Source organism: Procambarus clarkii, chromosome 31 (genome assembly GCF_040958095.1).
Source record: "Procambarus clarkii isolate CNS0578487 chromosome 31, FALCON_Pclarkii_2.0, whole genome shotgun sequence".
Classification (NCBI taxonomy): domain Eukaryota; kingdom Metazoa; phylum Arthropoda; class Malacostraca; order Decapoda; family Cambaridae; genus Procambarus; species Procambarus clarkii.
The window spans coordinates 33,624,945-33,646,476 of NC_091180.1; the positions used below are offsets into that span (position 1 = coordinate 33,624,945).

A 21,532-nucleotide genomic window follows, 5' to 3' on the forward strand; every position below is an offset into this window, starting at 1 on the left:
GCCCACTAAGCCCCCAGACGGCGACAACGAGCTGAGCGGGGAGGGGGTCTCTCCACTAAGTTACAATACAATGCTGTTCTCCCAAATAGGCCATGTGCATATTAGAGAAAACGGAAATTTAATGGCAAACATTTTCATACTAACCCCAAGTCGATCGAATAAGAATTGGATTTTATAATGTTTTTTTTAATCCGCGTGGCTATTTACGACGCAGCTACGGAACCCATAGAAATAAACACGTCGTATATTTAATACTCGACTACGTCAAAGTGTTAAAACCTTTTTTCTTGTTTAATGAATTGTTACACAGTTTTAAGTGGAAAAATTTGGAATTTTCAGAGTGAAATGTACCTCAATTTAGGATATTTTTGCTGCTGCTTCTCGAGTGTTTATATTACACGTTCCATTAGATCTTCCTGATAGTCCATATTTGCATACATCTCATGTATAATATTGGCAGTGACCAAGTTCATGCTTTGATGGATTGTGGGGGTTTATCCGCAGTACACGTTGTGTTGGCTCTTTGTTGAAAGACATAGGTCGAGGTCTTTCAGATTCTTCTTCTTGTTCGGCCACTTCCCTAACTGCTTCTAATATTACGTTCTCTGTGGCCACTTGTGCATGGGTTAGCTCCATATCCTCCTTGCACTGTCCTATATCCTGTGTAACCTCCTCCATCTTTTTTGACGGAACCTCTTTCCTAGTTGAAATTCCTTGCCTAATCTATTGTATTAACCTACTCACTAACATCTGGATTTGGTTTAACTTGAAGAGCTGTTTTTAATACTGTAGTTTCCACCTCCAGGACTTTTCCTGTAGTTTCCCAGTGATTCTTATCTTTGTGTAATTACCTCATTTGACCTTCAAGGGCTGTAACTTTGTTTATCAAGTTTTCATTGTTGCTGCTCAAAAAATTCTTAATTATACCTATATGATTGTTTACAATAATCTCAATTTTGGCCAACCTGTTGTGAAAACCTCTCCTGCTAATATTTTCATCAAAACCATAACAAATATTCTCTTGTTTTGTCCTTCCTCATGCTGGCAGCCATCTTTGTTTTCCTTCCTCATGCTGGCAGCCATCTTTGTTTTCCTTCCTCATGCTGGCAGCCATCTATGTTTTCCTTCCTCATACTGGCAGCCATCTTTGTTTTCCTTCCTCATGCTGGCAGCAATCTTGTTTTCGTTCCTCATGCTGGCAGCCATCTTTGTTTTGGTCACCATATGCTCCCATACTGTTTTGTTCAAAAACACTATTTCTGCTTTGTTACTGTAACTTCTCTTAGCTTCTGTCTGTTTGCCAGACATTCATACACATTTATGCACTTTTTTACTAATATTTATTGTATATCCTACCGAGAAAAAAAAAACTGGATCACCCTAGCCCTCAACCCTTCCACAACAATAATAATGAACCTTATTTTATGTGTGTTTTATAAACATTTATATATGTTTATTTACAGTCTCCGTGGTGTAGTGGTAAGACACTCGCCTGGCGTTCCGCGAGCGCTTTGTCATGGGTTCGTATCCTGGCCGGGGAGGATTTACTGGGCGCAAATCCTTAACTGTAGCCTCTGTTTAATGCAATAGTAAAATGTGTACTTGGTTGTAACAACGATTCTTCGCGGCGGGGATCGTATTCCAGGGACCTGCCCGAAATGCTATGCGTACTAGTAGCTGTACAAGAATGTAACAACTCTTGTATATATCTCAAAAAAAAAAAAAATGTATTCAGTGTTTCATTAGACAAATGGACCACAAATGAGCAACCGTGAAGAATTAAGTTATTTCTTCCTGGATTCTGTAAGAATGCTATGTATCCTGCTGTTGAGAGAAGCCTCACATGAGAACAGAAACTACTGCGTGGATAATGACTTAAATGAGAGCTTTCTCAGGTTCCTATTCCTACAAAGAGGGATAAAAAATTCAGGCTTGAGGTTCAGCACTGGAACTACTGGTAATTCAACACAATATGCTGTCCTTAACAAAAATTGACAACAGTTATTGCTCTATGGCCACTATGTCTCCTAAAATGAGATGTTCTTTTTTGCTATTGCTGCTCTAGTAATTATATTAACAGCAATCTCTGCCTCTTTTCATTAAGTCCTGCACTGCACACCTGTTTCACCTGACAAATTTATAGTGCAGTTGTTAATGAATTATTAATATTACCTGAAATGTTTTAAAAATGAGAACAATGTCAAAATATTGCCAAATTCAACAGTTTTTATCTCAAATCACAGAAGAGTGAAGAAAAATTATAATTAAAAACATTAAATTTTTGCTAAAATTACAGTGGTACCTCGCATAACGATTGCCCCAAAAGACGAATATTTTGGGTAACGAACGGCCCGATCACCGTCAAATCGTCCCGTATGACGAACGCTGGTTTGAGTAACGTCAACACCACATGGTGGGGTCGCGCTGCTTCTTGCACATTCTTAGACGCCTCCGACGATGCACATAAATTATGTTGTTCTTGTTTGAAGATGCTAATGATGCTGGGATATAAAAGGGTGACTGCTGAGATGTTGCAAAGCATTTACGTTTTTGTAGGAAAAAAGAAATGAAATGTCTGATATACAACAAATGTCAAAAAGGTTCGTTCGGTGTTCGGCAGGTAGGCTGCTCCATTATAACAATCTTTCTTTGTTTCAAATGTGTTCCATTTGTTTTTTATTTGTCATTTACGTCTCAATAATGGAGAAGCCTACCTTACATACACTGAATAAACCATTATGACATTTTCCTTTCTTTAAATGTGTTCAATATTTATTTTTCATTTGTCTTATAGCAAAAGGTTCGTTCAGTGGTCGGCAGGTAGGCTGTTCCATGTTTCTTACATACAAAAAACGTAAATAATAAAAAAATGAAGAATTTTGAAAACCAGTACAAATGTCAAAAAGGTTCGTTCGGTGGTCTACAGGTCGGCTGCTCCATGTTTCTTAAATAAAAAAAAAAAACGAAAAATAAAAGAACTGTTGAAACAATTTGAAAAATGGACAAATGCCATAAAGGTTCGTTCAGTGTTTGTCGGGTAGGTTGCTCCATTATTGAGACGTAAGTGATAAATACAAAACAAATGGAACACAAATAAAACAAAGAAAGATTGTCATAATGGAGCAGCCTACCCAACAAACACTGAACGAACCTTTTGCTATAACGAATATGAAAGACTCGGGCTGCTGGCTGGGTTAGTACTGCGTGAGCAACCATTTGTAGCACACATGCCTCTGGCTCTCAAACACCTGTCCCACACGGTGTTGAAAGACTGCGCTCAGTCGGTGCAATTCAGACCCTATTGTTTGAAGAACATAAGGGTCATAACATTGGTGAAGCTAGGCGCAATAAGGGCTTAACACAACGGTCGGATGCCAGTGATACAGCACCTATGAGCATGATACAGTGAGCGTATCCAGTTGTAGCTCTGAGCCCCACCCTTGCCATCTCGAATTTATATAGATGATACATAGATGAATAGTTTTCTGCGTTCAGTGATGATGCATCTGATACAAGTAGCATAGATGAACAGTGTTAGTGGCTTCCATGGTGGTGTTGTTCATTGATATTTTCAAGAATACCTGAATCTCTTCCTGACTGATGGACACTCTTTGAGGCTAGCTGAATCTCTTCCTGTATGGGACCTTACAAAGCGATCTTTTCAAGACTACCTTACAAATTGAGCTTTTCCTATAATCGTTTCAATACTACCTTATGCTTTACAAGCTTGGCTACATACCACCTACAAGTACTAAAGCCAAGGGTGTACGCGAGTGCGTTATTTGCAAGCACACAGAACGATGAAACAGGAAATGAAAATCTATCTGTAGCTGGTGCAAGGAGAGCAAAGTCGTGCTGTGTACCATGGACTACTTCGTTGACTATTACGCACCTCCAAAGTACTGAGTGTGTTATACAGTGTGTTACTGTGTAAATAGTATGTGAAACTGTACATTTTGTAATTTTAGTGAATTTTTACCACGTAATATTGTGACAATAAACATTTATTGTGGACACATTACTAACACATGTATCACAGTTTCATGGAAAATTATGAACATTTTACTGTATACATATTGTAAAGAACACAAATATGCATCATATACGATAAAAGAAACAAATAAAACCGCATTGGAAATGCATAGAAAAAATATTTGAAAATATATTTGTGGCAACTCGCAGTGCCTGAATGGCCTGCACGACCGTGTCTGGGAGCTTCACACACGGGCGACCAGGCCCTGATGACGTCACAGCGCACCTTGTCCACGCCCTCACAGCCAAAGTAAGTGGAATTTGGTAATTATTTTTACATAGACATGTTCAGGGACGGTAATTTATCATTTTGCAAAGAAAAATGATATTTTGAGGAACATTTGATGTCATGCACACTGGGGGAATTTCACAATAAACACAGTGCATCACACTGGTTACATGGGGGACACTCGTTTTGTATGACGTCCGTTTCACATGACGAACATGGAACGGATTAAATTCGTTATGCAAGGTACCACTGTACTTAAATTTTAATGCCACCCGTTGAGCACCTTAAGGCATTATGCACAGTGCAGTAGTTAAGGAACAGAAAACTGGGATGTGAGAATGTCTGACATGATTGTAGGGCATTCAACAAAAATGTTTCAATTCATTGTCAATGTGCTAGATGCATTTCCCAGAGGTGCAGTTATGTCAATTATATAAAAAACCAGCGTTGAATGTAATGAAACGCCATTTTCTGGGCGAGTCCCGGAGGCTCCCCGGAGCTATCCCAGGCTGATATGCTAATGTCAGACTTTGGCATCAGTCATGTGTATGGAGTTCTTAGGCCTACCGGGGACCACGGCCAGAACCGGGCCCCCTCAGAGAGGCAAGGGGAGCAATGGCCTATAGAAGCCCCCGTGTTAGTGGAAGCATTCTATGTCTGCCATCGACCGGAACAGGCACCCAGAAAGGTAAGCGCCCCAAAACAAACCCCTATTCTGGTTAAAATTGCTACCTAAAACCGAACTAGTGGATAGAACTCCCCAACCGAAAACAAGCAAACTAGTGTGACGTCACACACTGCCGCGCCGCTGTCTGCGCAGCTCCCCCCTCCCCGGGAGGGGGAAGGGGGAGCCCCAGACCCCCCGCGCCGGCTACCCACACCTCAGTTCTTGAGGCTGGATGTCAAAAACGCGAAAAACCGCCGACCGGAGGGAGGGAGGGATGCCGGGGAGCCTCCGGGACTCACCCAGAAAATGGCGTTTCATTACATTCAACGCTGGTTTTCTGGGGGGAGCCCCGTCGGCTCCCCGGAGCTAACTACCCACAGACAGAAAAAGAGGGACTTACCCGGGAGGCGGTCGTCGCTCACCCCTCAACTCGAAGCCGAGACAACTGGCTGCAACCGCCGATCACAAAACATGATGCACCCCCGGCCAGACCAACCAAGCATCAACCACCCATGGACCCCTCCGGAACGCAGCAGTCTCATTCTTCGCCAGAAAAGAAGGAGACGGCTGCAAACGAACAAAACTATCACCACGACCAAAAGAGCAGAAACCCCTGCGCCAGAGGAGAGCATGAAGCTCCCCTACCCGACCCCCAGAGGCCAAAGCCAACAAGAAAAGTGCCTTGGAAAAACAATCCTGGACCGAAGGGGCCACAACGAAACGAGGAGATGAAAGGAAAGCGAGCACTCTGTCCAAAGACCAGGACGGCTCAGGCGATGCATGAGCAGGCCGGAGGTGAAACAATGCATGAGACAGCTTGCGAAACGGCGCAGACGAAACATCGATACCGAAAGCAAGCTGAAGCGGCTCCGCCAGCGCCGCACGATACGAAGCGACAGTGTTAGGCATAAGATGACGGTCCTGAAACAACCACGAGAGGAAGGACAAGACCACCCGAACAGACAAGGAGCTAACACGACGAAGACGCAAAAAGAAACGGAAGGACCGCCAGGAAAACTGCATACTGCCGCCGAGAAGAAGCCCTCAGGTGGGACACCAACAAGGAGGCCACCTGATCACCATAGAGATGATGATAGACTCGAGTCAAAAAAACCATACGCGAAGACTCGAGGAGAAGATCGAACCAGCTACGTGACGTACCGGCCCGATCTGCTGAAAGAGGCGGAGCCGCGGGAAAAACCCTCGGGTTCGGACACCGAGCAACCAGCGCCTGAAACCAAGGCTGGGCCGGCCACCAAGGGGCCAGAAGGACAACTCTCCCCCGGTAAGTCTCTAAGCGAGTCAGGACCTGGAGCAACAGCCGAACCGGGGGAAAGAGATACAGGAACCCCCACCTCGTCCAGTCGAGCCGAAAGGCATCGACCCCGACGGCCTCGCAATCGGGGAAGGGCGCCGCATAAACGGGAAGACGCCGCGACCACGCCGACGCGAAGAGGTCCACCTCGGGGCGCCCGAACGTCTGGCAAAGCCAAAGGAAGGACTCGTCGTCGACCGTCCACTCCGTGGAGAGAGGAACGAAGCGAGACAGGGCGTCGGCCAAGACGTTGGACACGCCCCGTACGTGAACCGCCAGGAGAGCCAAACCCCGAGAACTCAGCAGACGAGTCACCCGAAGCGACCAACCCCAAAGAGACAAGGACCGCATCGAACCCCCGCGGTTCAGGCAATGAACCACCGGAGAGCAGTCCGAATGGAGCCGAATCGTCGATCCGCGGGCCACCCGAATCCTCCCCAGAGCAAACCACACTGCCGCGAACTCCCGCACCGTACTGTGAGCTCGACGGAAGGACGGATCCCAACGCCCCTGGCCGGCCTGGTGAGCACTGGTCACAAAACCCCAGCCGAGACGACGCATCCGTGTACACATCGAGCGAGGGCTCGGGTAGGCGCCAAGGCACTGAACCCCGAAAAACCCGAAGAGGAAACCGGTGACGCAGCAACCGACGCAAGTCCCCCGGGGGTCGAACTCTGCGATCGCGAGAGAGGCGGAAGGGGGAACCCCGAAGGAACCAGAACAGCCGTCGAAGCCAAACCCGACCCGGCGGGTAGACCACCATCGCGAAGTTCAGGCTCCCGCACAGCCCCTCGAGCAACCGCCGGGTGACCCGAGGGCCCTCCAGAAACAGACGAAGGCGGGACCGCAGCCGCAGGAGAGACTCCGGAGGGAGAGACAAGGAGGCGGTTCGAGAGTCCCACACGAGACCCAGCCATGTCCGAACCTGAGAGGGAACCAGATGGGACTTCCTCCAGTTCACCAAGAACCCGAACCCGGCGAGCTGGGAAAGAACCAAATCCCTGGCTAGCAAGCAAGCTGACTGGCTGGGAGCCCAAACCAGCCAGTCGTCGAGGTAGGCCAACACTCGAACACCTAGGAGACGCAAACGAGCCACCACAACCCGTGTAAGGCGTGTGAACATGCGAGGTGCCAGGTTCAACCCGAACGGGAGACAACGAAAGCAGTAACTCAGACGCCCCACTACAAAACCGAGCCAGTCCCTGAACCGCGGATGAATCGGGACATGCCAATAAGCGTCCCGGAGGTCCAGGGACACCATCCAAGCTCCCGGCTCCAAGAGGAGCCGAACCTGAGACAGCGTAGTCATCCGAAAGGAGGGGCAATGAACCCAGGGGTTCAGACGGGACAAGTCCAGAATGAACCGCAGGTCCGCGCAGTCCCGTTTCGGAACCGGAAACAGACGGGAAACCCATCTGAGGGACGACGTCGTTTCGACGACGCCCAAGCGTACCCACTCCAAGACGACTCGACAGAAGCGCAGGGGAAGAAGCCTGCCCTGCCAGCCCCGACCCCCCAAAGAGGGAAGGGGCCACCCAACGCCACCGCAGGCCGCGAGACACGACCCGAAAGGCCCACGAATCGCGGGACCAGGCGCGGGCGAACAGCGCAAGCCGCCCCCCCCATCGCCCCGTCAAAGGGGCAAACCGCGAAAGGGCCGGCGACCCCTACGAGACCCAGAACCCCGCACAGCGCGAACACCGCGCCGACCAGACGAGGGAGGGTCCGCAGGAGGAGCCAACCCCAAACCTGACACCAGAGGCCTACCACGACGAGAGGAACCCCGAGCCCTGGCACGACCTTTCCGGGAAGACCCACCCCGGGACCCCCGGAAAACCAACAAGTCCGACATCGGACGACAAGCCGCCGACGCAGCCTGAATAAACTGCGCCACGGCCGACTCCCCAAACAGGAGAGGACAAAAAGGTGAAGAACGCCTAAGAGCCAGAGCCCAAGCTAATCCCATGGAGGAACCCAGCACCGCCTGCCGACACGCGAGACGGGAAGCATAGAACAGGGAAACCGCATCCCGCAAAATCGGCGTGAACAGCTTCAACAAGGCAGCCGACGAACGCGCAGCCGAGGACAAGGTGCCGGACCCCGGGACGGACCCAAGCGTCCCCACATCCTCCACGAGCCAATCCGAAGACAGCTCCAGGAGGGAAAAGAACCGCAAGGCCGAACACAAAAGGCCCCGAGCGCGCAAGTCCTCCGCCACGAGCGCCGCCGAAAGGGAGGGAACCTGCACGTGGAGCTGAATAACGCCCACATCGCGGGGAAGGGCAGGGGCAAACAAGCACTCATTCAGGTACTCAAGTTCACCCCCCAGGAAAACCTGAAGCACCGTGGAAGCTTCCCGCCACTCCAGCGCGCGGGAACGACAGAAGGAATGCCAGGAATCCAGACCAAACAAGGGGCAGTCTGCTAGCCAGGACGACTCTGGAACCTCGTAACGGAGCCAGAAAGGGAACGAAGTCCCAAACCTGAACGTGGACGGATCCATTTCCGAGGCATAATCCGGGTCACGCAGGAGGTAAGCTGCAAAGGCTGCTCGCACCACACCAGGTTGGATGCGATAAGCCGAAAACCTCCGGAAGGACGGAACCGACGTACCCGGGGGAACACGGAACCGTACCCGGGGAGGGGCCTACACCAAATCCAACTCGTACGCAGAGGGGGGGAAAGAAAACCCCACTCCTTGTAACAATAAGCCCCGCTCAGTGGGAAGAAAAACCCAGGCGGGGTCCAGCGGGGCCCAAGGCCCCCCAAGTCAGCCCCTCCCCAGCCTCGAGGTCCGTCACCACAGGACCCGAGGCCGAGTCCTCTCCCCAAGCCCCGACCCCACAAGACAAGGACAGAGCAGCCGGAAAAGCTGGAGGAAGAGGGGCCCACTGGTCAGACCCTGAAGCTTCGGCCGGGAGACAAGACTCGAATGCCTCTGCCGCCCCCCCGGAAGGGGCAACCCCCGAAGCTGCCCGAGTCTCGAGATCAAGTAACCCCTGCTCCGACCCCGAAACCCTCAGACGCTTCGGGGCCGGAAGCAGGGGCGGGGGACCAGAACGAACAGAAGGGGAAGGACGAGGAGGTGCGGACTGAACCAGGATCGAAGCGACCCCCACCCCCAAGTCCGGGTCTCGAAAAGCAAAGCGGGGCAGCCCCGGGGCATCCGGGGAAGCAACCAACCGAGCGCGTTGCAACAGACGAAACCTAGACTGCAACGCACGTGCCGCCTGTACCCGAATAGAATCAGAGGATTGGGTAAATTGAGTCACAAGCAAGCAGCAACACTCACAGGACTCAGGGTCGAAAGTATCACCGACCCAACAGGCAGCGTGGCAGAGGCAAAAACAATGAGGGTCACCCTGAGACAAGGGGACCGAGCAACCCTCAAACTCGCACACAGCGAGTGGGGACTCCGGGGTCACATCCATCGGACCCACGCGCCCCCTAGGGGATTCCCAGGGTCCTGAGCGTTTTCTTTAAGAGGACTCGCGCTCAGGTAGTCCCAGGCAGGGTGCTGCAAACCGGCGCCCAAAACTACCAAGCAAACTTCTAAAGCTGAACCCCAGGGACGTGTACACTCACGGGGACCTAGCAGGGGGCGCCACCGATGAGAACAGTGGAAGGGCAAAAACAAACTGAATAAAATGACAGAACCCCCCACCAGGCAAAAACAAAAAGAAAAACAAAACCCCGCAAGAGGACAGCGAACCCCAAGGAACAGAGCCGGCCGCGATGTCGGGAAATACAAGCTGAGCAGCACCCTGCGCCCCTACCAGTGCAAACTGCCTCTTACCTGCCGGTAACAAGGGAGAACAGAACACCCAAGAGCCCAACAGGCGGCCGAAAAACCGAAAGGTAAAACGGACCAGCAGAGGCAGACCCCGAGGAGCCTGTGGAAGGTGGCCCCAAGCCCCAAGGGCAGTACTTACAGGGCACCTAGGGAAGGCAGCCCTAGGCGCATGCAGCCCGAGTACTGAAGATAACTCCTGGCTCTCGCACCCACAAAACTAACACCACACGCAAAGCACAGTGCAGTAGCGACACCGGAGCCAGAGCACACGACCATCGCCTATAGCATCAGCCTCAAGAACTGAGGTGTGGGTAGCCGGCGCGGGGGGTCTGGGGCTCCCCCTTCCCCCTCCCGGGGAGGGGGGAGCTGCGCAGACAGCGGCGCGGCAGTGTGTGACGTCACACTAGTTTGCTTTTTTTCGGTTGGGGAGTTCTATCCACTAGTTCGGTTTTAGGTAGCAATTTTAACCAGAATAGGGGTTTGTTTTGGGGCGCTTACCTTTCTGGGTGCCTGTTCCGGTCGATGGCAGACATAGAATGCTTCCACTAACACGGGGGCTTCTATAGGCCATTGCTCCCCTTGCCTCTCTGAGGGGGCCCGGTTCTGGCCGTGGTCCCCGGTAGGCCTAAGAACTCCATACACATGACTGATGCCAAAGTCTGACATTAGCATATCAGCCTGGGATAGCTCCGGGGAGCCGACGGGGCTCCCCCCAGAAATGGTGCCTATTTAGAATTGGACTGAACAAGAAGTGCATTAACTATTGTGACTTGACTTAGGTGAGCATAAAGTGCATGAACACCAAACCACAAACCACAAGATGACGAAACGACGACATTTCTTCATCTGATAATGGTCAGATCACATACGACCTGATAATGGTCCAGGACGGACCAGGAAACGTCGTCGTCTCTTCATCTTCTGGTGTGTGGTTTGGTCATATCTTCAGCCACGTTATTGTGACTTATCGTCTGCATGAACACATGAAAATACTCACGTGTAGAGTTATATTCCAGCTTTCCTACCATAGTATTCCATTATTAATGGAAAATTCATTTTAGAAAGTGTGTAATCTTAAAAACCAAAATAATGATAAATGATTATGAATAATATTATAGAAACGTACATTTCAGAATCATGAAAATAAAAAGCAGACATTAGATTATACTCAGCAACTCAAATAGCAAATGCGGCGGCAATAATAAACTCCACATGTGCCATCCCCTAGCTAAGCGTGATATAGGGTGCGTGAGGCAAGTGTGCATGAGGCAAGTGTGCATGAAGCAAGTGTGCGTGAGGCAGGTGTGCATGAGGCAGGTGTAAGACATAAAGCTCAAGTTTGAGCAAGCAGTGACACACAATTATGGGCTCTGTCTTACCCACAATGGACAAGCTGGCTCCTCCCTGTCAGGTATGAATGTCACAGCAATGAGTGAGCAGAAAAAATAAAATAAAGCAAGCCTGGGAACTCAAAATTATTTCCTAACTATCCTCAACATATAAGAAATTTTGGCTGTAGTAGTAATAAAGATGAAGTACACTTAGTCACACGATGTCTCCCACTGATCATAAACCTTCCCTTGTGACCTGAGACTGCACACAATACTCTAGGTTCAAACTGAACTACTGTAGTTTTATCAGATGGGAGTGAAACTAACAATTTTTATATATAATATACACTTTAAATACATTAATACTAAGACTGTAGCTTATGAGACTGCAGAAATTTAATTTTTTATTATGGATAAAACACTAATGATATCAGTTCTTCAGCAGTTCTACCAACAGTAATAAATTCAAAATCATGCAGCATTTACCATGGATCTTAATAATTACATAATCTACAGATAAATAAGTTTACACAGCTTAACTTGGAGAAATATACTGTACAATTTATAATACAACTGAAACATGGACAGAACAGAACACAACAGAAGACATGATAACAAAGAAACTGAACTAATTATTACACACACAGCTTGTAGAGCAAATTGAACCAAAAGCTTTATATTCTCGACTTGGAATATATAACGTGCACATCTTAGGTCTTGCTGTACAACAACAACTACTTCATTAGTGATATCCCATGCACACACACATAGCAGTGTAATGTTAGCTGCCTCATGTACACACTAAAATGCAAACTTATCTAATGAAATTAATACAATGTCTCTAACATCAAATGCCCCCAATCAAGCCTAATAAAAGTTTGTGTAACTTATATATACAATGAAACATGGGTCATGGTAAAAAAAATCCAGCCTAGATTGTTGAAAATTAACTTCATTTCCACACCTAACATGATATAGCCACTTTCAGTTATTAATTAAAAACTTTGATTTTGTAAATGAATTATATCAACATATATACTATAAATTACCTTAAGTCTTTCAAAACAGTGGCCATTAGTGTCCATTATGTTGTCTGGATATCTATAACATATATAATCCTCTGCTTTCAGTTTTCACGGCGTGCAGACTACCCATCACTCTAACCCCTTATACTGGTTACATGAATCCTATACATTACACCTTAACAAATCCAGAGTTTTGTATAGCAGACTAAATTTGCCCACAAGGCCTCCTTAAATTTTTTTAGGGCCTCCAGAGACCCTATGTCTTAAATTATTCATTGGTAATAGATTTCAAAGTTATTTCAAAGGTAAACTTTATCATAAAAATTGACTGTTGAGTGTAATAAAATGGATCTTTTCGATAATGATTTGGGACTCTGGATCATGGTCTGGAATAATGTGATCTGGATTTTGAAGACTGAAGTATTAATACATTACTCCTATATAGGTCTACCTTCCTTAAGTATGACAGCATTTAGGTCCAGGGTCTGGTACTAAAACAATGAAGATATTCAGTTATAGAGTACTGTATATATTTTCAAGAGTATAATACACCTTATGAGTTGCCACATGCAGACGTGTCAAACATTCATTTCCTCTTCACAAACTCCTACCACTTCTAATGTGCTACTGTATTCACTTCCAATCCTAGTTTTCATACACACACATTATGCATGTCCATCTTCTTCCTGTGCTTTCAGTTTCAATCAAATACATTCGATTCATCAGTCAAATGCCATTCATTCATTCAATGCAAACATGCCATCTCTGTGCACATTTGTATGACAATTTTTTTCATTATACTGTATACTCTATCCTTAACACACCTGCTTCTCCAATTGTCAATATCTACTACTTCCATTCTTTACTTTATCATGCTCATGACACACCAGCATCTCACACATCAATACGTAGCAATACGAAGCCCCCGTCACTTTCACATAGGCCTCCAGCTGAATCTCTATCTTGTTCTTTCTAACCAGGCTTTCACTGTACTGTATTAGGCATAATCTTTCCCTAACACACTACTTTCAATTCTGCTTATGCAAATTTCTCTGTTGTCAATCACGTATCTCAGGTACTTCAAATGATTAACAACTTCAAGAATACTCTCATTCAACATTAATTTCAAGGATACAGTTCTTATCCTTCTCTAACCCCCACAACTTTTGTTTACAATTATTTGCTTTCACATACATCAATGCAACTATAAACTAATCTAGATAAAAACTGAGTCTCAGTGAGGTGTGGAGGGGTAGTGGGGTAGGTAGAGAAGTGTATTCACATAGTCATGCTTGCAGGGGTTGAGCTCTGCTCTTTTGGCCCGCCTCTCAACTGTCAATCCATCAGCTGTTACTAACTACCAACTAATTTTTTTTTCAAACCCACACATCCCCCAGGAAGTAGCCCATAACAGCTGTCTAACTCCCAGGTACCTATTTACTGCTAGGTAACAGGGGCATCAGGGTGAAAGAAACTCTGCCCATCTGTTTCTGCCGGCGGCTGGGACCGAACCCCAGACCCTGGGATTACGAGTCCCAAGCGCTGTCCATTCAGCCACGGCCCCCCTGCTGGGTGGTGGGGGTGGGTACAGAAGTGTGAGTCAAGAGATGTGGGGTAATACAGTGAGTCAAGAGAGAGGATGTACAGTGTTGGAACGAGTGGAAAGGATACACGACAACCAGGATGTAAAGAAGATGATAAAGAAGTACAGAGGCTAGAGTGATGAGCAGATAATCTTCGTAATTTGATAAAGAAGAGGATTACTTATATTATACAGTGCGTCTTATACTGGCCTAAGACACATGCGGCAGACCAGATATGTTGTTCGGGCTGCCTGGAGCGTAGTGCCATGATTATACCCCCTTGGAGAGAAGCTCCAAGAGAATAGAGAGGGAACACAATAATAAACATGGTTAAATGTATAATAGGTCTGTATGTTCCGAGTCAAGATCCCTGGCTTGAAAGCTATTTGTTTTCCTTTAACAGCCACTGTGGTACAGTACTGACATTAACACTGCCATTATGTCATACAAAATGCCCTGAATTTTTGTTTTAGTATTTTTTTTTTTTAGTTTTTATATTCTGTTTAATCTAAACAGGCCCCCCAAGGCCTGTTCAAACAGGCCTTGTGAGCCAGTTACGGTATATTATTTATCTCTATTTTGTTAAAATATGAAATGTCAAGGACACAAGGTTAATGGGGCAGGCACCAGGCACACAAAACAAGACACCTGGGCATTGTATGTTATAGTAGGAGTTTTAGCTATATTAAAATATTACAAGTCCTTCTGTTTCAATGGCACAATAACATAAAGAAGAGTGATTAAATTTAGTAGGAAAATAACTATTGTGTGTGTGTGTGTATACACACACACACTACATACATACATACACACATACATACAGTATTAATAACTAAATACTAAAAGATTCATTACTGAGATTCCTATAACAAACTTTATCTAAATATATCTATACTTTTCCAAAATGCAAATTGATTATCTAGTCTTTGAATCACTTTACCTGTTGTCTTCCCAGGACGACGTCTGCGACCCGCCCCCATCACATCAAATGCTTGGCCTGTGTTGATAAGTTGCACCAACTGGTCCATGACCTCAGTGTTGCTCTGGTCGTTAGTGACGTCATGAAGAGCACGTTGTCTCGTGTCTCTCTCGGCGCGTTCTGCCTTGTCGCGCTCGGCACGCTCCCGAGCTTCTCTATCCCTCTGCCGCTTATCCTCCTCCTTGACAATTTGTTCTTTGGCTTTCTGTTACAAATTATACAAGATATAAGCTCATTCAAAGGCCATTACTATAAACATAATAAGATGATTAAATATAATTTCTGAGAAGAGGAAAAATGTTTACCAACTGGAAAAAATCAAAGAAATATTGAAGTAAATTATTGGTGAATATACAATAGAAAACTAATTATATTACAGTTGGCATTGCTCTAAATATAAAAAAAGAATGTCTGTATGTTTGTCTGTCTGAAGAAGGAGGCTGTACATTTGGATACAAATCTTCTATGATGCCATCATCATCATTTAATAATTGTCATTACTTATCAATTTCATCTTTATTAAGTGACAGTGTGGGCAGAAGCAGCATGGCAGTGCTGTGAGCTGCTGCTGTTGCATGTGCTGCTCCTAGTCACTCTCTGAGTACTGATGTCCTTACACCCAAGTGGGATGCTGATGAATTTTTCCTAGATGGTTTCTGTTTATTAGAAGCCTGAGGAAGATGTGAGCCCCATGTCTCCATGGGAGTTTTAAAACTTATGCGGTACTTTAAGGAAAATACAAATTTGGATGAAAAAGTGTCAAAAGGACTTAAAAAATAAGCGTTGAATGTAATGAAATAACAATTCCTGGGTGAGGAACTCCCTGAAGCTACCGTCTCTGAAGTAGGTGCCATCATTTAATATGGCACGTACCAGCTGCCATATTAAATGGCAGTTCCCTGGCCTACTAGGTACCAAAAGCCAGAACTTGGCACCCACACAAAAGCGCAGGGAGCTGTGGCCTTTATATATTTGGTTATTCATTTGTGCCACTACTGAGAAAGGCACCTAGAAAGTTGGCAAGTCAAAACAAATTACAGCTGGCTGCCTCCGAGACTTAAGCATGCACTAAAGTGATTTGCATTATTCCCTTCACTTATGTCAAACAAACTGATATTAAAAAAAGGTGAAGGTACAGATTAGCATACAAAGTAATGAAAAGCCTTGAATCTGGGACCATGAGCTCATAGGCCTTCTTTTTCCTGAATACACAAATAGAGACGAGGACTCACAATAATGTGACTAAAATATGTTGACCAAACCACACACTAGAAAGTGAAGGGACTACGACATTTCGGTCCGTCCTGGACCATTCTGAAGTCAATTCGTCGATCAACGATGAAATGTCATAGCCCCTTCACTGTGTGGTTTAGTCTACACAAATGGCTTAATCAAAACTTGCAGAGCCACGGAACTGCAAGGTTCCAGAGGATCAATTTGGCAAACCAATTTCACATCTCGGTCAACTCTCCCAGACATTCATGATCATAGTACAGCATTGTGTCATCTGATTGCTTACACTCATATCAATTAAACTTACTTTATATAATACAATGAATTCATTGATGTCTCGGAAGAAATCTTCTTGGGCATATTTAGTAACCTCAAAGGTGAATAATTCGGACACTTCGCTGTACTTCTTTTGCATCATTTCAAACTCGGTCTCAAGCAGAGCTATATCTTCTTCTGCTATTTTGTGAAACTCTTCAAACTTTTCTTGGAATCTGCAATTTTATAGAAATCAGTATTAAACAATGAAATTGTCAAAAGCTTCAAATTCTTGAGTCATTTCCTCTATACAGACAAACAGGGAATATGCAGTGATATCTAATATATGTTACGTTCTCCTTAGACCATCTGGAGCACTTCTTTTCTTCTGAAAAACATTTACGTCACCCACCTTTATCTCAAGATTACACTACTGATTTAATACCACATACAGTACTGTACAATTATATACCTAACTGTGACACATAATTAGTGTGTTATTAGAGTAAATTAATTAAAATAATGACACTGTGATGCCTCACTACAGACAAGTGTTAAGATGTAGGGAAAAACGAAGCCTCTATGGAATGGTTCTTAGTGAGAAAAGCAAGCAGTGAGTCACAAACAGGTCCAAGTGGTACGCCTGCAAAACATAGGGGAGAGAGTACCCCAGAGAAGTCATCACTACCTGTTATAATGGAAGAGGACTCCCCTTTCAAACACTAACACCTCTCCTCCTCCTCCTCTCCCCCCCCCCCTCCTCACCATCTTCCATATGCCAACAAGTCATCAATAAAGGTAAGCTATAACTTGTACATATTATAGTACAAAATATTTATGTGTATTATGTATGAAATGTATTTTGAAGTTAATATTTTTGGTAGTGTGGAACGGATTAATTCAATTTACATTAATTTTTATGGGAAAATTAGTTTCGGGTTTCGACCCGTCTCTGGGAATGGATTAAATTCGTAAACCAGGGTACCGCTGTATCTAAAAGCTAAGAACGTACGCATTCATGACTACTGACGATCGTCACAATAGGTACTATCTAAACAGGAGGATGGGTTGAATATTTGCATGTGCTTTCTCACTTCAAAATACAGTACTGAAAAAGTCCTTTCGAAAAATTTAGATTTTCAGTAAGTGCTTCTTCTAATTGTATTTGGCATTCTGTTTCAACTTTTGCATTACTAGAGCGAGTTTCTTCTTTAAACTGATCAATGAGTTGATCTACTTTAATTTCAAATCTTTCATTCCAATTTTACAAAGTGTTATCTCATATACACCAAATACTCCTAAATATACTAGAGAGAATAAAACAAACCTGTCCTCTGGATTCTGCTTGGTGTGTCTATGGAGATCATTGCCGATATTTTGTATTTCTTTCTTCATTTTGGCAATATTGCCCTTTACAGTATCAACATTTACACGTTCAGCATCTGCGAAGTGCAAAAGTCCATCTTCAAAGTCGGCACTATCTCGTTCTTCCCGAAGCATCGTCTCGGCAAGGTAATGTAGTAAGGTATGCCCTTCTGCATCTTTAGTGTTTGCCAACTTGGGTAGAAAACTGATGTCAAAGCCTAATGTGTCTGCATTTCTGGATCCTGCATTAAGAACATTGCCAAATTCAAGAATATAATACATAACTTTTTCAAACTTTTTGGAATTTGTGAGCTCATCAAGAGCCGCTTTTGTATTGACAATGTCTAGCCTTGTCTCTTTAACTAAAGATGGGTAATCGGTTTTGAAGACCAGATTTTTCAACAGTGGCATTAATTTCTTAATCTTTCCAATTTTATGCAAGAACAACTCTCCCTCCGCTAAATCTTCCTCATTTTCTTCCAAATTGACCACTTTTTTAATGATTTCATGATCAGGTAAGGATGCTATTAAAGTCTGGAGAGTAGAAGAATCAGCATTACCAGCAGAGTCTACACAGAGAATTGATTCATCACACTGAAGTATTGCTAGACTTATATCATCTAAACTCATGTGTTTGAACTGGCCACGGAGAGCAATGGAGAGGTTCTGGTTAGTTTTTTGGTCTAGTACTCTTAACTCCTTATCTTTCTTGGCCGTCTTTTCCACTTGATCGACATTTTTCTTTTTTACCTGTTTGACGGCAAATTGTTCGCTGAGTTCCTTTAGCACATCTTGCTTGATTTTGGCATCTTTCTTATTGAGACGAACCCAGAGACTGTTTTCACTCATTTTTGTTGGTGTTAGTTTACTCCACTGCAGGCGTTTTGTTTGGGCAGGTGGTTTAACTGTTTTTTTGAGTGTCATGCCATGTGGAAGTTGATTAATATCAGGACCCCTCATAAATGGCATGCATGGAGGAGGTGGGCCACCCATACCTGGAGGTGGTGGTGGTGGTGGACCACCCATGCCTGGTGGTGGTGGTGGTGGAGGGGGACCACCCATACCTGGGGGCGGAGGTGGTGGTGGTGGGCCACCACCCATGCCTGGTGGTGGAGGAGGGGGAGGAGGTCCTCCCATACCTGGTGGCGGTGGTGGTGGTGGTGGGCCACCCATACCTGGAAATGGAGGTGGCGGTGGTGGTCCACCTCCACCTGGTAGTGGTGGAGGCGGCGGAACTCCTCCAACCAATTGCTCGAGCCCTGGAACTGTAGGTAGTCCCCCTTTCTTGGCTGGGTCCCCACCGTGCTTCAGTGCCTCTTCTAAACGAGATTTTGCAAGTGACAATTCTGCTTCTAGCTTTTGATTTTTAGTAAGTGCTTCTTCTAATTGTATTTGGTATTCTGTTTCAACTTTTGCATTACTAGAGCGAGTTTCTTCTTTAAATTGATCGACGAGTTGATCTACTTTAATTTCAAATCTTTTTGTGGCACGAAAATCTGGATCACATCCATTTTTATGCAAGACAATTTGTGAAACACATTCTTCAATTAGCTTAAAATATGCAGGTCGAACATTTTCATCATCTCTAATAAACGCTAAATGCTGTAATATGGAAAGGAAGGGAGTTTCACAATTTGAGTCTTGAACTTGATGTCGGACAATTTCAAAACACCTACCTAAGTCCTCCATTTCATCTACGTGTGTAAAAAATCTATCTTGCCAGTCTTCAAAGTCTTCTGTCCGGCCTTTGTCAAAAATTTCTAGCTGTTTTTGTATGTCTGCATGCTCACTATTTTGCAAAACTTCCAATAAATCTTGAAGGCCTGTTCGCATGAATTCATTTCTTAAATGCAATCTGAAGTCTAGATTATCATCAGGAACAAAGTTGATTAGGGCATTGACAAGGCCAAGACAGCTGAGTCTTAATGGGTCATTACCCTGCATGCCTAAACCTACAATAATTGGTGTGAATCTATCCTGCTTCTTGTACTCCCCAACAATTGTGATGGCATCGAGAACTTCTCGATGACCATCAAGACCATCCTGGCGCCATAAAGGTACACAGAAACTCCCCATGAGTCTCAACACTTCCAACATGATTGCCGGCTTGGACGGATTAAGGCTATGCGCCAGGAGTGTGAATCCTTCATTTTGACGAAAAAATTCCTTAATGCCCGTGACGGTGTTGCAAATCACCTTGACGCACTTGATGGTTTCATACTGAACGCTGTCCCAGTGTTTGTTATTGTTCCCACTGAAACAGAAATTCAGAATATTAGGGATTAGGAATTACAAAATATATAAATTATAATGATGTACTAGGGGTGATCTAAAGCAGTATTTATTATAATTTACTGAACATGAAATCTATGGAAACAGGCAACCATCAGCATTAACCCTATTTAAGAAAATAAAAACAAATATATATTTTACATAACTATGTAAGTATATTATTTAACTTATCACAGTATGTGTTACTGCAGAAACACTTAAGCATTTAATCAATTCAATTAAATAAAATTTGAATATCCTTCTTAGTTATGGTATTAATGGAGGCCTCAGAAACCGACTGAGAACCCTGTGCACCCGAGGGAGTTTCAAATGTTGCGGGGTACCTAAAATATTTCAAAATATTACGTGCACCATAGTTACACGTACAAGTAATAACAAAGGGAAACTAACCCCAGAGGGATGATTGGTCAAGTAGGGACAGGAGAGGAATAGTAAGCAGGAGGAAACATTTTGGTATGAGGGATAGAGGCAGGGCTTAACCTAGCTTGCATGATAATTGTATGCCAGGGGGTCAAATTTCTGAGGATGTTATGAGCAATAAAAGGGTTTTGGGGATAATTTGATCATGTCATCTATTATTCCTTCCCTTTCAAGGAAATGTCAATTAAGCTCTCCTAATCTCCATTCATGTGGGATAGATTATGTAGATTATGAGTTCGGTTTTGGTTGCCATTCTACAGAATGTACATAAATTCACTAGAACACATTCAGCGAAGGATGACAAAATTAATCCCACAAATTAGAAACCTTCCATATGAAGAGATTGAAAAAGCTTACTTATTCTGTAGAAAGGCAAAGAGTTATGAGTGACATGATTGAAGTGTACAATTGGATGACCGGGCATAACAAGGGAGATAAGAATTAAGTATTTAATATATATCAACATGTTCGAAAAATGTAAATAAATTGGATAAGTGTAGTTAGGAAAGACCTGGGGGTAAATAATGGTTTGGTAACAGGGTTGTGGATTTGTGGAACAAATTACCAGGTAATATAATAGATGTAGGATGCCTTGATTGTTTAATGTGTAGGTTAGACATACAGTATATAAGAATGAGTGTGGGTGGATATAAATAGGTGCTGAGACGTATCGGCCAAAATACTGTATAGGACCTCTGCAATTTCCGTGATTATTACATACTCATGTTCTTTAAGTTCTCTTTCTTGGGCTGGTTTTACATTTTTTGTAAATACAGATTGTTATATTTTAATAGATTATTTACCTCTCTCCTGATTTTAGTTTCATGTTGCTAGCTCTTTTTTTTAGCATCGTCCTATCTGAATTGATAACGTGTTTGCTCTACTTTTCTGTCTTCAAGTTTGTTCTTGGCCTCCTGATATTGTCTGTTGAGCCACAGAGTTATGAATTCATTATTCTTGTTGGATTCCTTCCTGTAGGTAGGAACTTTTCCGTGGCCTATGCTAATGTGTAA

At 44.6% G+C, this 21,532-nt stretch overlaps 1 protein-coding gene across 7 annotated transcripts in view; it reads right to left on the reverse strand.

Moving 5' to 3' along the window:
* Window positions 1-21,532, reverse strand: part of dia (diaphanous related formin 1) — a 72,066-nt gene that overhangs the window by 25,467 nt on the left and 25,067 nt on the right. For 6 of the 7 annotated variants that reach the window (XM_069334701.1, XM_045743630.2, XM_045743631.2 and 3 more), the window contains 3 exons: window positions 17,770-20,061; window positions 16,495-16,678; window positions 14,916-15,159 (listed from right to left, as the gene is read on the reverse strand). In XM_069334701.1, the coding sequence (XP_069190802.1) occupies window positions 14,916-15,159; window positions 16,495-16,678; window positions 17,770-20,061 (2,720 nt within the window). Of the gene's footprint in view, window positions 1-11,415; window positions 11,441-14,915; window positions 15,160-16,494; window positions 16,679-17,769; window positions 20,062-21,532 lie in introns of all 7 variants that reach the window. The other variant, XM_045743632.2, reaches the window with a different exon arrangement.